The sequence below is a fragment of the Thalassophryne amazonica genome, chromosome 3, assembly GCF_902500255.1.
Source record: "Thalassophryne amazonica chromosome 3, fThaAma1.1, whole genome shotgun sequence".
NCBI lineage: Eukaryota > Metazoa > Chordata > Actinopteri > Batrachoidiformes > Batrachoididae > Thalassophryne > Thalassophryne amazonica.
The window spans coordinates 72,609,156-72,631,450 of NC_047105.1; the positions used below are offsets into that span (position 1 = coordinate 72,609,156).

Consider the following 22,295-nt stretch of genomic DNA (forward strand, 5'->3'; position numbering starts at 1 on the left):
ATATGATGACAAGAACATTTTCTAAATATATTAAGTAAATTGACATTAAAACAGTTTGTAATTAACAGGAAATAAAAGAGTGGAGTTCATCTTCTAAAAACTGTTGAGGTCTAAGGTTCTAGAAACATTCTGAACTCACATTCCATTCCAACTCATTATAGACACTTTGCATAATTTATTAGGCTGCCACCCTTGAAAAATGTCAACTACCGTTTTTATAAACTCTACCCATTCTAGAGCCTGTAAAATTTAACCTGTAAAAAGGTAAAATTTTGGCGGTGATTTGCGCTCTATGAGCGCGGTGCTCTACTATGAAATTGGACTTGTTCAGTGTATTTGTAAAAATAAAACACCAGAAAAACCATGGTTTCCATCATTGCATAATTTTTAATTTCACAAATAGAAAGACAAATTGAACTATTTTTTGTATATCTTCATTTCCATGACACAACAGCGAGGTAGATTGTTACAGTTCAAGAATTAGGAACATTGCTCCTTAACCAGTAAGTGAGAGGACATGAAATAAATATTTCCATGTACAGTGTCTTCAGAATGAGGTAGAAATGTTAACAGAGAATGTACAAGATACAAACCAACTGAATAACAAAGCTAACACTGAATTCCCATTTCCCCATTTGTAGGACAAATTCAACTCTGCTTCACAACAAACAGTCCCTACTTACAGAATATAACAAGCTGAGTCACGTTTACATTTGAGCACATTATTTGTTACACGTGGAAGAGCATTTATTTGTTGCAGCTAAGCGCTTATATACCATTAAGACCTCAAGGAGTTATTTTTCTCAATACTTTAAAATTTAGGAAAATGTTACTCTTCTAAAGAGGGGCATCCTCATGTACACATAATCTTTCAGTTGTTTTTCTGATTCACTAATAATATTAAGTATTGGGTGGGTAAGTCTTTTGTATAACCAGTGGTGGGCATAGTTCAGCTCATTAGCTAACAACTAATTCGTGAAGGCAACTTTTTCATTAGCAGATTAGCTAATTTTGAATAATATTAGCTTCCACTAAATTTTGTTCCACTAACTTTAAGTCAGCTAACATTTTTTTTTTCTGGTATGCAAAACCTTTTTGGGACTCTCCACCTTTACACCACAACATATAATTTTTTTTTTTTTTTTTTAACTCTTTAGGTCTATTTTTCAGGGCATCAGAGTGGTAGCAGTGCCTTCAGCGTAATGTTTTTATGGTTTATCATTTTAGCGGTATCACAGTTACATTTTTTATATGAATAGTGGTTATCAAAGCTAACATTAAGGCTAGCTGTGCCCACCAATGGCTATAACCCCCAAATTCATCTTTTTGTTAAAACTATACAATTCATGAAGGGATAGCATAGTAGAGCAACAAAGTTAGCTTTAAATTCACATGAGGTAATGTGAAACCTATCCAGAAAAGTGATTTCCTAACAGTGCACATAATTTTCAACAAATATTTGTCACAATTAACATCTCCCTTCTTTGTGAGTACAGAGATTTTATCAAGCTGATTAATCAGCAAAACTGTTCAGTGAGGTGAAATACAAAGAAGGGAAATGGAACACCAATACACACTGTTGAGTCTGGCAGGAGAAACCTGGTAAGGATGCAATAAAACAAAGTTAAGACATTTAATAAGCACACCTATTATAGAGCATATGCTGTATGCTATTATTTTCCAAATGTTTTTCATCACGAGTGCTTTTTTGTTGTTGAGATCTTGTCCTCAAACCTGTTTCCCCCACAGCTATCTACACTAACACATAAAATGTCAATTTCTCCACCAAAACCTATGAGAATTACATCTATACATGAAGAAAATATGTTTCATATATCTAAAAACATTACTGATGTGCATTATGGCATGTACTGTCCGTTTTAAAAAAATATCTGAATTACATTCAACATTTCAGGCCTTTGTACAAAACCTCGAGTGTAATTTCGACAAAGCTAAGAAGCAGTGTGAATCATATACTGTAGGTGTGTGTGCGTGTATGTGTGTGTACTCGCGCACGTGTGCATGCATGTGCACGTGTGCATGCATGTGCACGTGTGTGTGGGTGTTTTCTGAAAGACCTGCAAATTCATTAATTCCCTGAAATGTTCAGAGTATGATTTGTTCTTTAAAAAAAGCCACAGTTCTGTTATTATCCGGCTCCATAAAGCTCTTAAACACCCTAAGGTAATAACATACATTCTTATTCTTACCATTTTGAGGTAACAGTGATCTTCCTGAGTATTCAATAACACAACTATAATTTGTTTGTTTGAAAGGCTAAAAGACAGACAATGCATATTTAAAAAGTAAATTCTAGCAGGCAAACATGGGCAGACCAGAATTTAATGTTGAGACACTCACACAGAAGCACATATCCATCAACCTGCAGGCTCGTCCTAGCTGTGCATCCATTATAGTTGGGGGAGGTTATCTCTTCACAGCTCCCTTATGTGGGGAGGGCTTCGAAAAGCTTTGGTTTTGTGGTTTTCTCCATAGAGCAATGCAAGTGTCCAGACTGAGGGGGAACCAAGATTATATTCTGACATAGGGTCCTAAATTTCTAGCAGCATTACTGCGTGCATCTAAACAGAGATTGCCAAAAGGCTCACATTCCTTTAAATGATCTGTTCAGTTAGCTTTAACAACAGCCAAAAATTTTAAGGGACCCTTGCAAACTTTTTATGCTTTGCAGATGTTTCATTGAACAGTCACAGCATGTAAACATGTATTGAAGTAAATGTGGACATGTTCTGTCATTTGATGATTACTAGATCACTAGGGGTCCAACGGTTAATCGATACAAATGGGAAAAGGACCCCTGAATCAATCTAAATGTACTACGAACCGGGTGATAGCTCTATTTTAATGTTATGAATTGGCCAAATTAAGCTTGTTTTACTGCTACTTCTACATCTTCAAAGTCTCATAAAGGTTCAAAGGTTGGCATGAGACTAGTCACAAGAACATTATCTTAATGAAGAAAAAACACAATCAACGTGTCCAATAGCGGTAGGTGGTATTGTGGATAAATGTACATGTTTGTATTTTATGTTCAGTTCACAGTTTATCAATACTGCCATTCCCGTTCAGAACGGGAAAGTTATGCCACACTATTTACGCTATGCTATGCTATGCAACTGGTTTCTTCTTCTGGACTTCTATGCTGTGCGTTCTGCTACTGCATGCGGTGCTGCCCCCCACTGTGAACAAAAGGTGAGCAAAGACGGCAATAATGACAGCAGTAAAAACCTGAAGAAGATCCCTGGTTCTTCATGAAATCTGTATTTGAAAGTAAGTAATGCCACTTTTGGTTTATTCTAATGTATCACTGAATCTGAATGTCTACATTAAAAAAAGATTTGTATCGGATTGCATCATATCGCACCGAATCAAATCACATCAAATCTAGTCATTCCCTCATAAAAAGTATCATTCTTGAATTGTAATGTAGACTATGCATTTTGTTATGTATTGTATCATTTTATGAGAGAGATGTGTACACCTACTAGATAATTTTTTAATGAACACGAAATCTAGCCTATTCCTCAGCACATTTTAGAAAATACCTAGGGCAGATTCATTTGATAAGCAGAGTGCTAAGTACAGACTGGACAATAATTAATGTCAAGGACTGCATTTGCAGGATGGAAATACAATGAAAAAAGAAGGTAAAGAAATTGAAAAAAGTAGGGGTAAGGGTAAAGTGAAAGGACAAACAGGAAAACATTCATTTATCAAAGCCCAGTGGCACACCAAGCCTCAACATCAGACGTGTAAAGTTGCAGTGATTGTGCTGAAGTAGTACGGCAATCTTACCATTATAGTTATTGCTCTTCTCATTTTTTGGTCAGTAATGATTCTTTTGTAGAGTAGTAGAAGGTATTACAGTCAAAGGCCTGTTTCATACATAATGGCCACAAATAATTACATCAACTTCGAAAGTGGCAACCTTGCAGTGTTGCTGTCACAGTAGCAGAAAGGAAATAAATAGGATCCTGAGAGAAACAGACACTCACATTTAATGCCATCCATGTGAAGAATGCCTAAACCCCACCCATAAGATTTACCACAACACTGCAGGACAATATTCCCTGTGACTCTTTGGAAAAATGTAAGGAAAACATCAAAGTTGCACAAGCAGTGCAAGTCTTGTGCCCTTGTGTTTGCAAGTGGAATTATTGAATTCAATGTCATTCCTCTTGAGTTGATCTGGATTCAGACGCCTTGTTGGATCGTCACATGCTGATCGTGTCTGTCAGCGCCCTCCAGTGGAGTCCTCAGATCGTGTGTGCGTCGCTGGTATCTTCATTGACATTCTTTGCTGCTGAGGAAAGTTGTGCTCCGCTGGTACACTCTCTCCTGCTAGGCCTGACGGCGGGCTGTATTCTTCTTCCCCACCATAAGGGGGTGACATTAGAGGCTTTCCGTGTTTGTAGGCCTGTGGTTCTGATGCTGAGCTACTCATATCATAGCCGTTGCCATGACCATTGCCTTTGCTATGACTGTTTCCATGGCCATTGCCGTACTTCCTGTAGCGTGAACCTTCAACCTCGGCTCCTTCCTGTCCTTCTTCTGCCATCTCAAATGCTTTGCGTTTCAGTGGCACAGCTGATTCAGAGCTTGCTCCAAGGCTATGGGAAGAGTAGCTGTAGCTGCTCCCCACCATAGTGGGTCTAGGAGCCAGAGGAGTAGGAGCACTGATCGCAGAGGGCAGGTAGGAGGCACTGGGATGGCTGTACCCAGAAGACAGGCTAGTTTGGGTATGTGTGTAGCAGCCAGGAGGGTAGTTGTAGACAGGAGTGCTGGGGCTGTAGCTGGGCACTAAAGTGGGTCCGGCCTGCAAAGAGTGCAGAGGGGCAGGAGGAAGTGCTGCGCTGGGCTGAGGGCAGTATGCTGAGGACAGGTATGTGCTGTTATAGGCAGGAGGGTATTCCTGAGATGATGGGGTAGTGCAGGAACCAGCACCGCTGTAGCCTGCGTCAGATGCCAAGTTACTTACGACTGTTACACTTCCTGTAGCTGGTATGCCCACTGATGCAGAGCCCACTTTGGTGCCAGTTAATGCCTCCAGTCCAGGATAACACTCCATACCCTGACCCAGAGTCCAAGGCTCAGGTTCAGTTTTTAAGAAAGTTCCAGTCTCTGAGTATGCCCCTGAAGTAGGGCGTTCATAGGACAGCTCCAAGCCAGAGTACTTTTCAGCATAGCGTTTGAGCAGCGAGGAAGCAGTCAGGGCTGATATGTCATCACTGGCCCAAGGGTAACCAGCAGGGGCATAGCTGCGGCGAGCAGCCGTAGCGTAGGGATCGTGTTTGTGGGCTGAAGGGGGTGAGGTGGTGGAGGTGACGTCTAGGTGCTGCTCAGGCCACTGAGATAAGGGGGTGGCGTGTTCCGGAGACCAGTGCATCTTCAACAAACCTGTCAGAAATATGGATAAAACAGAATTACTACACACAGAAAATAATAAATGATTGGTTGTATGTTGGTTTTAAGAGTAGAAGTGCATTCTGATCTGGGTGAAATGAAGCTTGTAAGTCTTTGCTGATTGTTGTGCTCCCTATGTCATCCAAAAGTCACAACAGAGTGTCTTTATCCATATCTACCTTCATAATCGCTCCGACTTGTCCCTGGACAACTGTCGCAATCTTTATGTGAAGTGGACAACATAACCCCAGCCTGGTCTCCACGGCAATAAGCCTCTATCAGCCTGTGCATTGCCCTCTGTCTTTGCCTCGCTCACATTGGAACCATTGTTGTCCTTCTGTGGGGCTCTTAGTCCACAAAGCCGCCCCCACTGAGCGTGTGATCTAATTCTGCCTGAACCTCAGGGGACTGCTGGACAGCAGGACGAAGAGGGCGGGGTCACCGCGCAGAGGGATCTGTGGTTTATTTTCATCACACCACAGCTGTATAGCTATGAAGACGAGTACAAATGTTCTGGTTTGGCTGACCAATGAAGATCCCTGATGTTTTTTTGACACGTGGTTTCAAGCACATGTTCAGAGAAGATAAGTTGATTGATTTACCAGCTGTGGGCTCTGGTTGGAGTTTTTAGACCTTGTCTTTTTGAAATGGCTTTAGGTCGACATTCCAGGCATTGCAGAGTGTTATTAAACTGTCCTGGCTGCAGGCCCGAGCCAGAGGCAGGCGCGCGGGAGGGGGTTACGGACATGAATCTTCTCTGATAGACACAGCAGTGTAGACAAAACTTTAACTAAATTTAAACACCCAGGAATAACAAATGCTATATTTACAAAATCTAGTTAAGTTTTTCAACGGGAAACAAAATATGCAACTATTGTAACAAGCTGATACAATTTGCTTCTCCCATTTAAACAAGTTTTGAAAGTGCAGTTGACATACTGAGATTAAATAAAGATATAATTTCATTTCTTAGAGTGCAGTTTTTGCATTACAGAGCTCTGAAGTGATTACCACACAGTCCCTAGAACTGCTTCGCTAGTTTGACACAAACAATTGCTAGGGATAAACACCACCAAAACAGCTTTGTTATAGCATCCCACTATTCTGATGAGCAAAAATTGCTACAGTGAGAGGAAAAATGCTGAAAATCTGTTCATGTAGAAAGCTGTGATGGTTTTCTAGGCAACTGTGAGGGATTGTGCAAGCGGTGGTGAAAGAAAGAAGTTACATCACTGCGGTAAGTGTTGCTGTTCGTCATTCTTTTATGCCATTGTGAGCGTTGTAGTTCTAACTGCCCACATCTGTGTTGCTTTGAGTTTTGTGAAAATTAAATGTCGAGACAAGACTAGAACTGTGTGAAAGTTTTATACCATTGGCCCGCTTCTGACTGGAGCATGTCTTATCATTTTTCATAATTTTATTGAGCCAAATATTTCTTTATTGAGTGAGTAAACCATCTCAGCGGTAAAAGCAGACACAGTCACAGCTCTCTGCCATAAATGCAGTGGAAGGTGCATGGCTGTCACAATAACATATTTTGCTGGCTAATAGAAAATATGACAATAATCAAAAATTTCGCAAAATTCATAATGTCACAATATTATTGTTTGCATTATTTTCCGAGCATTTTATGCCACTGAAATAATTATATAGCTGAATAATGCAAGTACATTCTTTGAACGCAGTTTTGTCAGCTGTGCTGAATCGCTGCATCTCTTTAATTATAAAATGAGTAACACTGTGAGTCAATCAATCAATTTCAATCAATTTTTTTTATATAGCGCCAAATCATAACAAACAGTTGCCCCAAGGCGCTTTATATTGTAAGGCAAGGCCATACAATAATTATGTAAAACCCCAACGGTCAAACGACCCCCTGTGAGCAAGCACTTGGCTACAGTGGGAAGGAAAAACTCCCTTTTAACAGGAAGAAACCTCCAGCAGAACCAGGCTCAGGGAGGGGCAGTCTTCTGCTGGGACTGGTTGGGACTGAGGGAGAGAACCAGGAAAAAGACATGCTGTGGAGGGGAGCAGAGATCGATCACTAATGATTAAATGCAGAGTGGTGCATACAGAGCAAAAAGAGAAAGAAACACTCAGTGCATCATGGGAACCCCCCAGCAGTCTACGTCTATAGCAGCATAACTAAGGGATGGTTCAGGGTCACCTGATCCAGCCCTAACTATAAGCTTTAGCAAAAAGGAAAGTTTTAAGCCTAATCTTAAAAGTAGAGAGGGTGTCTGTCTCCCTGATCTGAATTGGGAGCTGGTTCCACAGGAGAGGAGCCTGAAAGCTGAAGGCTCTGCCTCCCATTCTACTCTTACAAACCCTAGGAACTACAAGTAAGCCTGCAGTCTGAGAGCGAAGCGCTCTATTGGGGTGATATGGTACTACGAGGTCCCTAAGATAAGATGGGACCTGATTATTCAAAACCTTATAGTAAGAAGAAGAATTTTAAATTCTATTCTAGAATTAACAGGAAGCCAATGAAGAGAGGCCAATATGGGTGAGATATGCTCTCTCCTTCTAGTCCCCGTTAGTACTCTAGCTGCAGCATTTTGAATTAACTGAAGGCTTTTTAGGGAACTTTTAGGACAACCTGATAATAATGAATTACAATAGTCCAGCCTAGAGGAAATAAATGTGAGTGTGCGCCATTTTAAGTTGTCTTGTTTATATTTGCATTGTCAAACTTAATAAACTGTCAGGTGGTAGACGTGGGTGGGGGTGGGGGGTTCTCTCCTTGTCTGTCTTAAGTTCCCGGTGTCGCCGACCGTACGGTCCCCCCTAAAAATCGGTCCACCCTGCCTTCACTGCGCATGCATCATCAGCCGCGCTTTACTGATTATCACCTCGTTTCTGCTTAAAACTGCACTCATCATCTAGCTCAGCGACAGATATCTGAAGCTTTTGTACAACAATCATTTTCCACATAAATTCAGCATTAATTTATCATAAAGGATGGAGGAAGTGATCAGAGCGCTGCGGCTACACGAGCTGCTAGCTGATGCGTTCACTGTTCGTCAGTCATTTCAAAGCGTCACCAAGTATCGCCTCGTTTCTGCTTAAAACTGACTTAAGTGGTTTGACCTTGTCATCTGATGGTTAACAATCACATTAATCCATTTGATCGCTTTGGGGGAAGAGATTCTGTCTCAGACGAGCTGCTGTGGTCCCATGTGTGGAGGCAGGGTGGACAAATTTTTAGGGGGGGACCATTCAATCTGCGACAATGGTTGGGAAAACTGGATGGGAGGTGACTGTTTAAGGTACATTTTCAGGTTGGTTGTATTTCCAGTTTTCGATGCCAGTGTTTTCAAGCAAAGTCGACATAATGGCTGGTTCAGGTTGAGTTCTCCTCACTCATTTCACTTCAGTCTGAAATGTTCCCACACCCGAGCTATGAAATTATCCTTTGAAACCAAGTCCATGTACTCTTCAAAACATTCTAGATGGAAATGTTCTGGATATAATTGTGCAGTCAACTCAGCTGTTTACTGCAGCACACTGTTCACTCTGTGTGTGTGTGTGTGTGTGTCTATGTGTTTGTGTGGTCAGAGCGCCTTGCACACACAGCGGGCTGAGCCCACAGCCCCTCCTCCTGCAGACAGCAGGCTGAGAGGGACAAAAGAAGCAGCACGACTCGCTGAAATGTTCGTGACAACACACTCAAAAAATAACTTGCTCAGTGAACATAAAAAATGATGTAAAGTATTTCCACCCAAGTAAAATGTGTTAACAAAGGTGGAAAAAAACAAAACAAAAACTATGGCTTTACTTGACAAAATGTGACTGGCGGTTCAGTCAGTCTTTTCCACCAGCACTTGCTGCGTGGTTGAAAAGTCACTCCACACCACAGAACCTTCATGCTCTCACGTTATGAGGAAGGAACGCAAAACAACAACAACAAAAAAAACCAAAACACCACTGTGTGAATTAAACGGCGGACTTTTCTTTTTTCTTGCCCACAACAGACAAGAGTCCAGGTCATCATGATTGACGTCTTTAAATAGCTCTGACAGAGGCTGATGAATAAATTGTGGACCGGCTTCAAAATCAGAACCACCTGGTCCACAATCAATGCAGAGAAATGATCATTTTCATACCCTCTGAAACAGCGCAACGGACCAACTGCAGCGTCATTTTTTCAGCGACGCTGTTCCAACACTGGTGTGAAGTGCATACATACATATATATAATATCGGTCTTTGGATGAATGAATCAATTTGTGCGATTTAAAATCAATAAAAAAAAATCGCTGAATCGATCTTTTCAACCCAGCACTACTGACAACATGTATAACATGTATTAAATAGCAATTACAAAAACTTTTTCCCCACTTTCCTGTTACACTGAGGCTTGTAAACAGTTTTTAGTTTCTAAACAGCCACAGTGAAAATGATTAACTTTTCATTGTGAAAATGAGTGAAGCCCCTCCCCCCGCTCTCGCTGAGCAAACAGAGTGTTTTGGAAACACGAAGCCTTTACTATACATAAACCATACATTTCTGAATGAATCAGCATCTACGGGACACAGAAGTAACTGGAGTATTTAATAAAAAATTCTGATGGGAGTTTTTTTTTTTCCTTTCAACGCAGAGCGGAGAGCGGTGCTTCACTTTGTTGAACAAAGTTACGGCAGTAATGTGGCTCACCCAGTGTATTCCTACGCCAGGCCTTCGCTGGTGTCCGGCGTGACGAGCGCAAAACAAATGCAGCAAAAGCGGTAACCAGTTAACACCATTTCTATGCATTTCCTGCCTTTTAATTAGTACACAAACGGAATATACGAGGTCTGTGAGAAAATTATCTGACCTTTTATTTTATGCAAAAAATATATGGATTTGATTCATATGTTTTTATATCAGCCAAGCTTGAACCTTCGTGCACATGCGTGAGTTTTTTCACACCTGTCGGTTGCGTCATTCACCTGTGGGCAGGCTTTGAGTGAGCACTGGTCCACCCCTCTCGTCGTTTTTTCATTGTCAGGAAATGGCGGAATGATTTGGGCTTTGTTCCATCAGAATTTTTTCAGAAACTGTTAGAGACAGGCAGCTGGAAACCATTCGGAAAATTCACATGGCTTTTGGTGAAAATTTTATGGGCTTCACAGAGAATGAGTGTTACTACAGCTTTAAGGACGGCCCACAATGGCGCACCGCGCTCCGAGCCGCGATCGACAGGCTGAAACGACCATTTCATTTCTAAACGGATGGCTGTATGGATCTGGGACCATCGTGTGCAATTTCTCTGGTTATCACAAGAGCTGGACATCAGCCATTTTCTGGCAGATTTCACTTTTAACAAGAGATTTTGTCATGGAAAGCCGCGCGGAGGCTTCACGCATCACGACTAGGGATGGGTATCGAGAACCGGTTCCTTTCGGGTATCGTTAAGAAATGATTCGATCCACTGACATCAATAAGCTTTGTGCTTAACGATTCTGTTATCGGTCCTTCAGAGTGGCTGTTGTTTAGGCGGGTGTTTGTCAGGAAAATAATCATTTCTCTACATTGATTACAGACTCTGCAGCGGGTTCTTAATCAACTTTTCTGCAGCGCGGCTTTGCTTTGAACCTTGAACCAATCGAAGCGTGGTTCGCAGATTGAAGCAATGCTTCGGTCGATTGCTTCATTTATTTCTTTCTTTCGCTTAATTTTCCCCCGCTAAAACCCTAAAGAGCATACATCTGTGAGTATTATTTACCTTTTCTATGTTAAACTGACCTGTTATGTTCTTCTGAAACAGTTGATAGATGTATTTTACAACTTAAAAACGGGAGTGATGCTAACGTGTTAGCATGTCTATTGCATTTTCAATGTTAAAAGTTAGCATTTAGCAATTGCAGCCGTCATCACGTTTGGGTGCATTTGTTTTCAAATTGTAATATTCCTTAAATGTATTTTTGCTTATATATTAATAATCTAATGATTATTATATACAGTTTTAGAGAAAGAGACAAAAAGAACCTGAATAGAAACACAACAGAAAATATATAACAGCAACTAACATGAATAAATAAATACATACAGAAATAAGTGTTTCCTGTGAACACCTGGTGACTCTCACACCTCCATTTCATCCCTGTCTTATTTAAGTTTAATGACAGTTTGTTTCGGTCAAACCATATTTTCAATGTGTTAATTTCTTCAGTGATTTCCTCCAGAACTATCTGCCAAACTAGAAAACTGCTGCATCCTAGTAAGAGCAGAATACTACTGGAATGAATTTAAATCAGGAATTTTTTTTTTTTTCTTTCTCACCTAAATGGATTCAGCACTCACTCCAGTTTATTACTCTTACATCACTTACATCATTATCACCAGATCAGGGTCGGCAAGTGGGGGTCTGTTGCTCAAAGGTCTCCCCCTTCTGCCAGCAGAATCCAAAACCTTGTCTTTTAATGCAGAGCCTAGGACATTCAGCAAAGGGTGGACCTGTGTCAGGGGGCGACCCCTCTCTGGCAGCAGGTTTACAAAATACTTTGCATCTTTTAATGCACCACACACATGACAAATGGGGAAGGAGGGGAAGGGGAAAAAAAAAAGAAGAAAATAATAATAATAATAATGATAATGATAAATTAATAAAAAAGTTAAGGTAATTAAATTAATAAAATAAAATGAATGTAGCATAATTGTATATATGTATATGTATTATGTGTATACATGTGTGTATAGGTGATGTATGTATTTTGTGTATGTATGTTCACATGTATGATGTATATATATATATATATATATATATTGAGACAGAATTACCATCGACACACACAAGAATAGTCCTTTTAAATAGTCATTTTCTGAGTAAATGTGGGGAATTTATTGACATATGAAAATGGCTTAAGGAATGACACCAGCAATATCAATAGCAATAAAAAAAAATGGTAGTAATAATAATAGAAATAAAAAAAAAAAATAATAATAATTTTTTGATTGACAATAATTATTGTCATTATTACTATCTATTATGGTGGGAATTGTTTTTATCATCATTATTATTATTATTATTATAGATACTCATCACTAATATATGATATCAATTACATAGTAATAAAAAAGGAATATTGGTCACACTCGGTAGTCGTAATAACGTATGGGTATTTGGGGGTGGGATTAAATAAGTTCGTCTTCATCCCACCCCTTTTCGGGTTAAGTGCGCGGGTATGTATGCGTGCATGTTTGTATCTCCTGTTCTTTTCAACCCAATGTGGGTAAATGTAGATGTCAAAGAAATGCTTATTTTGTAAAACTCAAAATAAATGATCAATCAGTCAATATATATGTATATGTATGTGTATATGTGTTTGTATATATGTATATGCATATATGTAGTATGTATGTGTATATATGTATACATGTGTGTGTGTGTATGTATGTATATGTGTGCGTGTATATATATGTGTATATGTGTAGGGGTATGTATATGTATGTGTAGGTATAAATGTATGTATGTGTATATATATGTATGTATATTTATTTATGTGTTAGTGGGTATGTATATAGGTATATATGTGAGTGTGTATATGTGTGTGTATAAGTGTATATATGTATATAATGTGTGTGTATGTATGTACGTATACAGGTATATATGCACGGCCCAAGCAGAGGGTCACCCCCTAGAGCCTGGTCTGCTTGAGGTTTCTTCTAAGAGGGAGTTTTTCCTCACCACAGTTGCCTAGTGCTTGCTCTGGGGGTCGGCAGGGTTAATATGGAATGACTTGGGCCAAGTTTGCTGTGATTTGGCACTTTATACATAACATACTTATACATGAATTGAAATGTAATTGAATATTGAAGTGTATGTCTGTGTTGATATGTAGTGTGTTGTGAATTTGTGTATATGTTGTTATGACTGTTATAATTGTTGGACTCATTCTAGCAGGGGTGGGCGTTGATAAGCTTGCTTCTGCCCACACCCTTTCGGACTCACAGGCTTGTTTATATAACATTCATATTATTGGTATGTTTCTGTTCTTTCGGATTTGTGTGTGTGCGAATAAATCCATTCATTCATTCATTCATTGTCTGGAATAGTCCCAGATTGCATTTCAGAGTTTCTAGAATTCAAACATTTTCATGCAGGTGGTGTTGGGGGGTAATTTGGGGTTTCAGCTTTTTTGTTTTTCACCACTTTCATCCCTGAATATGAGTTGTGATTCACTTTTGTGCAGATTAAAGTTACTAACTGGGACTCCTGTCTTGTTGCGAGAAAGAAACGAGAATCATCCTCCGTTCTGTTCACACAGCTCCAAACATTGTGCGGCTCTCTGACAAGTCAAAATAGAACGATAGAATTCAGTCTGAATTAATAACTTCAAAACAAAACATTTTTGTTTATTGTTATTTATGTCCAGAGATCAAGGATACAGTGACCAATTTCATATTTATTTACTTTAAGACTCAAGGAAATACATAGAAAACCTGTAAAGCCTACTTTTAGTACAAATTCACGAGGTATCGATAAGGAATCAGATCGATAAGCAGAATCGATAATGGCATCGATATCGATAAAACGTTATCAATACCCATCCCTAATCACGAGGGATTCGCTGATGGAGCGAGACAAAGAACACCTCCATTTTGGAGTGTCAGAGGACAAGTTGGGACATGTCCAGCTCTCCACAATTTCTCTTATACTCACTCGACTGGTAAGCCACTGAAAGCAGAGATAGGCATGTCCCAACTTGTCCTCTGACACTCCAAAATGGGAGGTGTTCTTTGTCTCGCTCCATCAGCGAATCCACCGTGACGCGGTGAAGCCTCCGCTCGGCTTCCATGACAAATCTCTTGTTAAAAGTGAAATCTGCCGGAAAATGGCTGATGTCCAGCTCTTGTGATAACCAGAGAAATTGCACATGATGGTCCCAGCTCCACACAGCCATCCGTTTAGAAATGAAATGGTGGTTTCAGCCTGTCAATCACGGCTCGGAGCGCGGTGCGCCGTGCGCCACTGTGGGCCATCCTTAAAGCTGTAGTAACACTCCTTAATCTCTGTGAAGCCCATAAAATTTTCACCGAAAGCCATGTGAATTTTCTGAATGGTTTCCAGCTGCCTGTCTCTAATAGTTTCTGAAAAAAGTCTGATGGAACAAAGCCCAAATCATTCCGCCATTTCCTTGCAATGAAAAAACGACAAGAGGGGTGGACCAGTGCTCACTCAAAGCCTGCCCACAGGCGAATGACGCAACCGACAGGCGTGAAAAAACTCACGCATGCGCACGAAGGTTCAAGCTTGGCTGACGTAAAAACATATGAATCAAATCCATATATTTTTTGCATAAAATAAAAAGGTCAGATACTTTTCTCACAGACCTCGTATTAATGAATTTTTTAGAAGCCATAATGCGGCTCACTCAGTGTATTCCTACGCCATGTTTTCACTGGTGTCCGTCAGGACGATCGCCGCAGCGACAGCGGTAACTGGGTAACAGTGTTCTCCCATCACCTCGGTTTCTCCCATCATGCTTCTTGTGTCCTGTTTTAACTACCTGTTTGCGGTAACAAAAGCGTGCTTCCAGTTTGCGGTCATGGTGGAAACTGAGCTGGATGGCCTACGACTATGACGTCACACTGCTCTGTCAACATTCTTGCTTCGCTCGGTGGCTCCGCCGCCTCACACTGCTTGGTATTAATTTATATCTACATTTTAAAAAAAAGCTTAAAGTGGAAGGGGGTTAAGAGGGCTGCAATTAGGGGAGTATGTGGGGTGGAGACTCCCCAGAAGCTGAAAGGTAAAAAGAAAAATGTTTAAAAAGGCGGGGGGTCTGGGTGTGTGTGGGGGGGTGGTTTTAGCCATGCTCATGCTCCCAAGAACCATTTTACTGAAAAAAGTCTGAAGGACCTAAATGAGATGGTTAGATGGTGAGGAATTTCCAGGCATGTGAGAGGCAAATGAAGAAAAATGTTTAAAAAGGCGGGGGGTCTGGGGGAGCAGAAGTTGAGCGGTTTTAGTCATGCTAATGCTCCCCTGAAGCATTTACTCAAAAAAAAAAAGTCTGAAGGACCTAAATGAGCTGAAGAGCTTTGCTCGTTTATGTCAGTGACATATACATATTAAATACATTAAGACAGTAAATTAACATTAAAAATTACGTAATTAATAGAAATAAAAGGGTTGAGTTCCTCTTCTAAAAATTATTAAAATCTAAGGTTCTACAAACATTTTGGACTCACACACCATTCCAACGCATTGCTTAATTTATTACCATCCTTGAAAAATGTCAGCTACCTATTTTAGAAACACTATCCAATCTGGAGCCCATGGATCCCCACAGGCAACACGCTAGTTTCTTATTAAGCTCTCACTCACTGGATGTGTCTGGTCTGAAGCAGTCAAATTCTTGGTGATGCCGGGTTTTGTCTTATGTACAATAGGAGCACCAGACACTGCAGGGCACTGCAAACTCTCCACATGTTGATCCTTAATGATCCTTCAGACCAGCAATCCTTCTTATCCAATCCAGAGATTGCAGAACACTCATCCTTCGATGACTGCACCCTGAATTTTACATATGCTCCAGGAAATACTGACCAGTCATGTGCTTGTCAAGTCAACGTAAAACACAGAAGATAAATGGAGAGAATGCTTCAATCCAATATATTCATGTTACAATCAGAATTATTTATGGCTCAGAATATAGTAGAGGGCATTGAGACATTTTGACTAAATTATTTTTCACACTGTGAAGATTTTTTGTGAAGTTCTTCAGCTGCTGCATCATATGTTGCATGTAGAGTTTGCTTTACATATCTTTGCGCATCTCTATTTTTATTTTTTTTGAATGGGTTCCATCCGGGTGCTCCGGCTTCCTTCCACATCCAAAGACATGCAGGTTAGGTTAAATGGAAACTTTAAATTGACCCTAGGTGTGTGAATGTGTTTGTCTGTCTATAGCAGGGGTCTCCAGCCTTTTTTCCTCCGAGAGCTCCTTTTACAAAATGCAAATGGGCGAGAGCTACTCATGTTTTGCAACATTTATTTTTTCCCCTTATTTTAACCCAAACAAGTTCACTATGCTTGTTTTGCCTGAACATGTAAAAATTGCTGGTGTCCACATCTTACATTTTGCATTAAAACATCAAAAATATGTTTAATTCACTCCCATGTACATTTTGCATTTATGTATGCATTTTTTCTAGTGTCTCACAAAAAGCTACTCCTTTCTGTTGTATTTTTTCAAAGTTACACAAACTGATTTTTAAATATAGTTCCTTAATTCCACTGAGTACAGAATTGTAGGAGTAAAAACTTGAACTCTTACTGTAGTACTAACTGAATGTTTTAATTGTTTTATTATTAGTGGTAGTAGTAGTTGTAATATATGCAAAATGTCTTAAAAATGTCTTTAAAGGTGAATCTTTAATCTCTCGGGGGTGGGTGAGATGCTGTTCACACCCACACAGCACTCACATTTTCTACATTTTGTTATGTTACAGCCTTATTCCAAAATTCTACTCACAACATCCCATAAAGACAACATGAAAAACTTTTTGTGCAAACTTATAAAAAAAAAAAAAAAAAAAAGAAGAAATCTCATGTACATAAGTATTCGCACTCTTCTTCTTTCTTTCTTTTCTTTCTTCTTTTTTCTTTTTTCTATAGCGCCAAATCACAACAAACAGTTGCCCCAAGGCGCTCCACATTGCAAGGCAAGGCCATACAATAATTATGAAACACAGTCTATGTCTAAAGCAACATAACCAAGGGATGGTCCAGGGTCCCCGATCCAGCCCTAACTATAAGCCTTAGCGAAAAGGAAAGTTTAAGCCTAATCTTAAAGTAGAGAGGGTATCTGTCTCCCTGATCTGAATTGGGAGCTGGTTCCACAGGAGAGGAGCCTGAAAGCTGAAGCTCTGCCTCCATTCTACTCTTACAAACCCTAGGAACTACAAGTAAGCCCGCAGTCTGAGAGCGAAGCGCTCTAATGGGGTAATATGGTACTATGAGGTCCCTAAGATAAGATGGGACCTGATTATTCAAAACCTTATAAGTAAGAAGAAGAATTTTAAATTCTATTCTAGCATTAACAGGAAGCCAATGAAGGGAGGCCAACACGGGTGAGATATGCTCTCTCTCCTGCTAGTCCCCGTCAGTACTCTAGCTGCAGCATTCTGAACCAACTGAAGGCTTTTTAGGGAACTTTTAGGACAACCTGATAATAATGAATTACAATAGTCCAGCCTAGAGGAAACAAATGCATGAATTAGTTTTTCAGCATCACTCTGAGACAAGACCTTTCTGATTTTAGAGATATTGCGTAAATGCAAAAAGGCAGTCCTACATATTTGTTTAATAGGCGCTTTGAATGACATATCCTGATCAAAAGATTTCTCACAGTATTACTAGAGATCAGGGAAATGCCATCCAGAGGAACGATCTGGTTAGACCCATGCTTCTAAGATTTGTGGGGCCAAGTACAATAACTTCAGTTTTATCTGAGTTTAAAAGCAGGAAATTAGAGGTCATCCATGTCTTATGTCTGTAAGACAATCCTGCAGTTTAGCTAATTGGTGCGTATCCTCTGGCTTCATGGATAGATAAAGCTGGGTATCATCTGCGTAACAATGAAAATTTAAGCAATACCGTCTAATAATACTGCCCAAGGGAAGCATGTATAAAGTGAATAAAATTGGTCCTAGCACAGAACCTTGTGGAACTCCATAATTAACTTAGTCTGTGAAGAAGATTCCCCATTTACATGAACAAACTGTAATCTATTAGACAAATATGATTCAAACCACCGCAGCGCAATGCCTTTAATACTATGACATGCTCTAATCTCTGTAATAAAATTTTATGGTCAACAGTATCAAAAGCAGCACTGAGGTCCAACAGAACAAGCACAGAGATAAGTCCACTGTCCGAAGCCATAAGAAGATCATTTGTAACCTTCACTAATGCTGTTTCTGTACTATGATGAATTCTAAAACCTGACTGAAACTCTTCAAATAGACCATTCCTCTGCAGGTGATCAGTTAGCTGTTTTACAACTACCCTCTCAAGAATCTTTGAGAGAAAAGGAAGGTTGGAGATTGGCCTATAATTAGCTAAGATAGCTGGGTCAAGTGATGGCTTTTTAAGTAATGGTTTAATTACTGCCACCTTAAAGGCCTGTGGTACATAACCAACTAACAAAGATAGATTGATCATATTTAAGATTGAAGCATTAAATAATGGTAGGACTTCCTTGAGCAGCCTGGCAGGAATGGGGTCTAATAAGCATGTTGATGGTTTGATGAAGTAACTAATGAAAATAACTCAGACAGAACAATCGGAGAGAAAGAGTCTAACCAAATACCGGCATCACTGAAAGCAGCCAAAGATAACGATACATCTTTGGGATGGTTATGAGTATTTTTTCTCTAATAGTCAAAATTTTGTTAGCAAAGAAAGTCATGAAGTCATTACTAGTTAAAGTTAATGGAATACTCAGCTCAATAGAGCTCTGACTCTTTGTCAGCCTGGCTACAGTGCTGAAAAGAAACCTGGGGTTGTTCTTATTTCTTCAATTAGTGATGAGTAGAAAGATGTCCTAGCTTCACGAAGGGCTTTCTTATAGAGCAACAAACTCTTTTTCCAGGCTAAGTGAAGATCTTCTAAATTAGTGAGACGCCATTTCCTCTCCAACTTACGGGTTATCTGCTTTAAGCTACGAGTTTGTGAGTTATACCAACGGAGTCAGACACTTCTGATTTAAAGCTCTCTTTTTCAGAGGAGCTACAGCATCCAAAGTTGTCTTCAATGAGGATGTAAAACTATTGACAAGATACTCTAACTCCCTTACAGAGTTTAGGTAGCTACTCTGCTCTGTGTTGGTATATGACATTAGAGAACATAAAGAAGGAATCATATCCTTAAACCTAGTTACAGCGCTTTCTGAAAGACTTCTAGTGTAATGAAACTTATTCCCCACTGCAGGGTAGTCCATCAGTACTCTTTGCTCAGTACTTTGTTGATGCACCTTTGAGAGCAATTACAGCTTAAAGTCTTGTTGAATATGATGCCACAAGCTTGGTGCACCTATCTTTGGGCAGTTTTGCCCATTCCTCTTTGCAGCACTTTCTCAAGCTCCGTCAAGTTGGATTGGGAGCGTTGGTGCACAGCCATTTTCATATCTCTCCAGAGATGTTCAATCGGATTCAGGTGTGGGCTCTGGCTGGACCACTCAAGGACATTCACAGTTAGACTTGACAGTCTTGAAGTCACTCCTTTGATATCTTGGCTGTGTGCTTAGGGTCACTGTCTTGCTGAAAGATGAACCATCGCCCAGACTGAGGTCAAGAGTGCTCTGGAGCAGGTTTTCATCCAGGATGTCTCTGTACATTGCTGCACTCATCTTTCCCTCAATTTCCACTGAAGTTCCACTGTCCCAAAAAAAAAAAGCTGGGACAGTGGTATGTTTACCACTGTGTTACATCACCTTTCCTTCTAACAACACTCAATAAGTGTTTGGGAACTGAGGACTCTAATTGTGAATGTCATGACTGGGTATAAAAGGGGCATCCCCAAAAAGTCTCAGCCTGTCACAAGGAAAGATAGGGCGAGGATCATCACTTGTGAACAACTTCATGAAAAAATAGTCCAGCAGTTTAAGAACAATGTTTCTCAACGTTCAATTGCAAGGAATTTAGGGATTCCATCATCTACAGTCCATAATATAATCAGAATATTCAGAGAATCTGGAGAATTTTCTACACGTAAGCGGCAAGGCCAAAAACCATCATTGAATACTTGTGGCCTTCGTTCCCTCAGGCGGCACAGCATTAAAAACTAACATCATTGTGTAAAGGATCTTACCGCGTGGGCTCAGGAACACTTCAGAAAACCACTGTCAGTTAACATAGTTCGTCGCTACATCTACAAGTGCAAGTTAAAACTCTACCATGCAAAGCGAAAGCCATACATCAACAACATCCAGAAATGTTGCCGCCTTCTCTGGGCCAGAGCTCATTTGAAATGGACAGACGCAAAGTGGAAAAGTGTGCTGTGGTCTGATGAGTCCACATTTCAAATTGTTTTTGGAAATCATGAACATTGTATCCTCCAGAAAAAAGAGGAAAAAGACCATCCAGATTGTTACCAATGCAAAGTTCAAAAGCCAGTATCTGTGATGGTATGGGGGTGTGTTAGTGCCCATGGCATGGACAACTTACACATCTGTGATGTGCCATCAATGCTGAAAGGTACATCCAAGTTTTGGAGCAACAAATGCTGCCATCCAAGCAACGTCTTTTTCAGGGACGTCCCTGCTTATTTCAGTAAGACAATGCCAAGCCACATTCTGCACGTGTTACAACAGCGTGGCTTCATAGTAAAAGAGTGCAGGTACTAGACTGACCTGCCTGCAGTCCAGACCTGTCGCCCATTGAAAATGTGTGGCACATTATGAAGTGCAAAATAGGACAACAGAGACCCTGGACTGGTACATCAAGCAAGAATGAGAAAGAATTCCACCTACAAAGCTTCAACAATTAGTGTCCTCAGTTCCACACTTATTGAGTGTTGTTAGAAGGAAAGGTGATGTAACACAGTGGAAACATACCACTTTCCCCAACTTTTTTGAAACATGTTGCAGGCATCATTTCAAATGAGCAAATATTTGCACAGAAACAATAAAGTTTATCAGTTTGAACATTAAATATCTTGTCTTTGTGGTGTATTCGATTGAATATAGGTTGAAGAAGATTCACAAATCATTGTATTCTATTTTTATTTACATTTTACACAATGTGCCAACTTCATTGGAATTGGGGTTGTAAATCACAAGCTTTGACTTTACATCACATGCAATTTACTTGTATAGTTACAGTAGGAATTTAACAAAAACATTGCTAAAATTGTACAGTGTATGTCCATCTTAAGACTGTACTTACACCAGGCACGATGAACCATGTCCTTAAAGCAGGTTGTTTGACTGGTGTGAGTGCTCTGGTCGGAGCTGGTCCGCTGGTACATTTTGGGCCTGACTTGCAGAGGTGCTCTGGGACACTGTCTGCATGTTATTGTAATCGCAAACAATGTGCTCTTTCAATGATATACTCCATTATTGTGGCTTGTGAGTGAGCGCTGTTTCTCAAAACAAAAGTCATGTTGCATTTGTTTTGCTCCTATAATTTAAAATGATTACTGAGAAAAAATACCCAGAAGATATAATTTATGATCCCAAGATTTGGTGTATTTTTTTTTCTATGAATTTATAGAATTACATTTCAAAGCATCAAATTTGAGCTAAAAATAAAAAACAAAACAAAAAAGAAAAGAACATTAGGGAGGAAGGGCAGCACAGTGGGTTAGTAGTTAGCACTTTTGCCTCGCAGCAAGAAGGTCATGGGATCGCTTCCTGCCTATGGTCTTTCTGTGTGGAGTTTGCATGTTCTCCCAGTGTTTGTGTGACTTCTGTCCGGGTGCTCCGGCTTCCTCCCACATCCAAAGACATGCAGGTTAGGTGAATTGGAAACTTTAAAAATTGTCTGTAGGTGTCCGGATGGGTGTGAATGTGTTTGTTTGTCCATATGTGGCATTGCGACAGACTGGCTTCCTGTCCAGGGTGTACCCTACCTCATGCTCTATGACTGCTGGAATAGGCTCAAGCCCCCTGTGACCCTTAATTGGAGCAAGCGGATACAGAAAATAGATGGTTGGATTTGGGAGGAAGGCTTGGGATAATGAGGGATAAATCAGAGGGCCTCTAACCCAAATGTAGCACCTCATGTTGGTTTGGGATTTGGGACTTTGGAAAACCTCTCCATGCCTGATGCCTGAGACCAAAGATGAGCACTAAGCTGGCTCGAGACTATGACAGCTTTCCTTAATCGCTGTGATTATCACACTCGTGTGTACGTTTGTGCAGGCAGGCACATGCACGTGTC

General features: G+C 40.2%; 1 protein-coding gene across 2 annotated transcripts in view; it reads right to left on the reverse strand.

The window, feature by feature from the left end:
• Nucleotides 1-372: 372 nt before the first annotated feature.
• Nucleotides 373-22,295, reverse strand: part of LOC117507029 (fidgetin-like) — a 44,953-nt gene continuing 23,030 nt past the window's right edge. For both annotated transcript variants that reach the window (XM_034166714.1, XM_034166713.1), the window contains exon 3: nucleotides 373-5,418. In XM_034166714.1, the coding sequence (XP_034022605.1) occupies nucleotides 4,256-5,418 (1,163 nt within the window). In that variant the 3' untranslated portion in view covers nucleotides 373-4,255. The remainder of the gene's footprint in view (nucleotides 5,419-22,295) is intronic.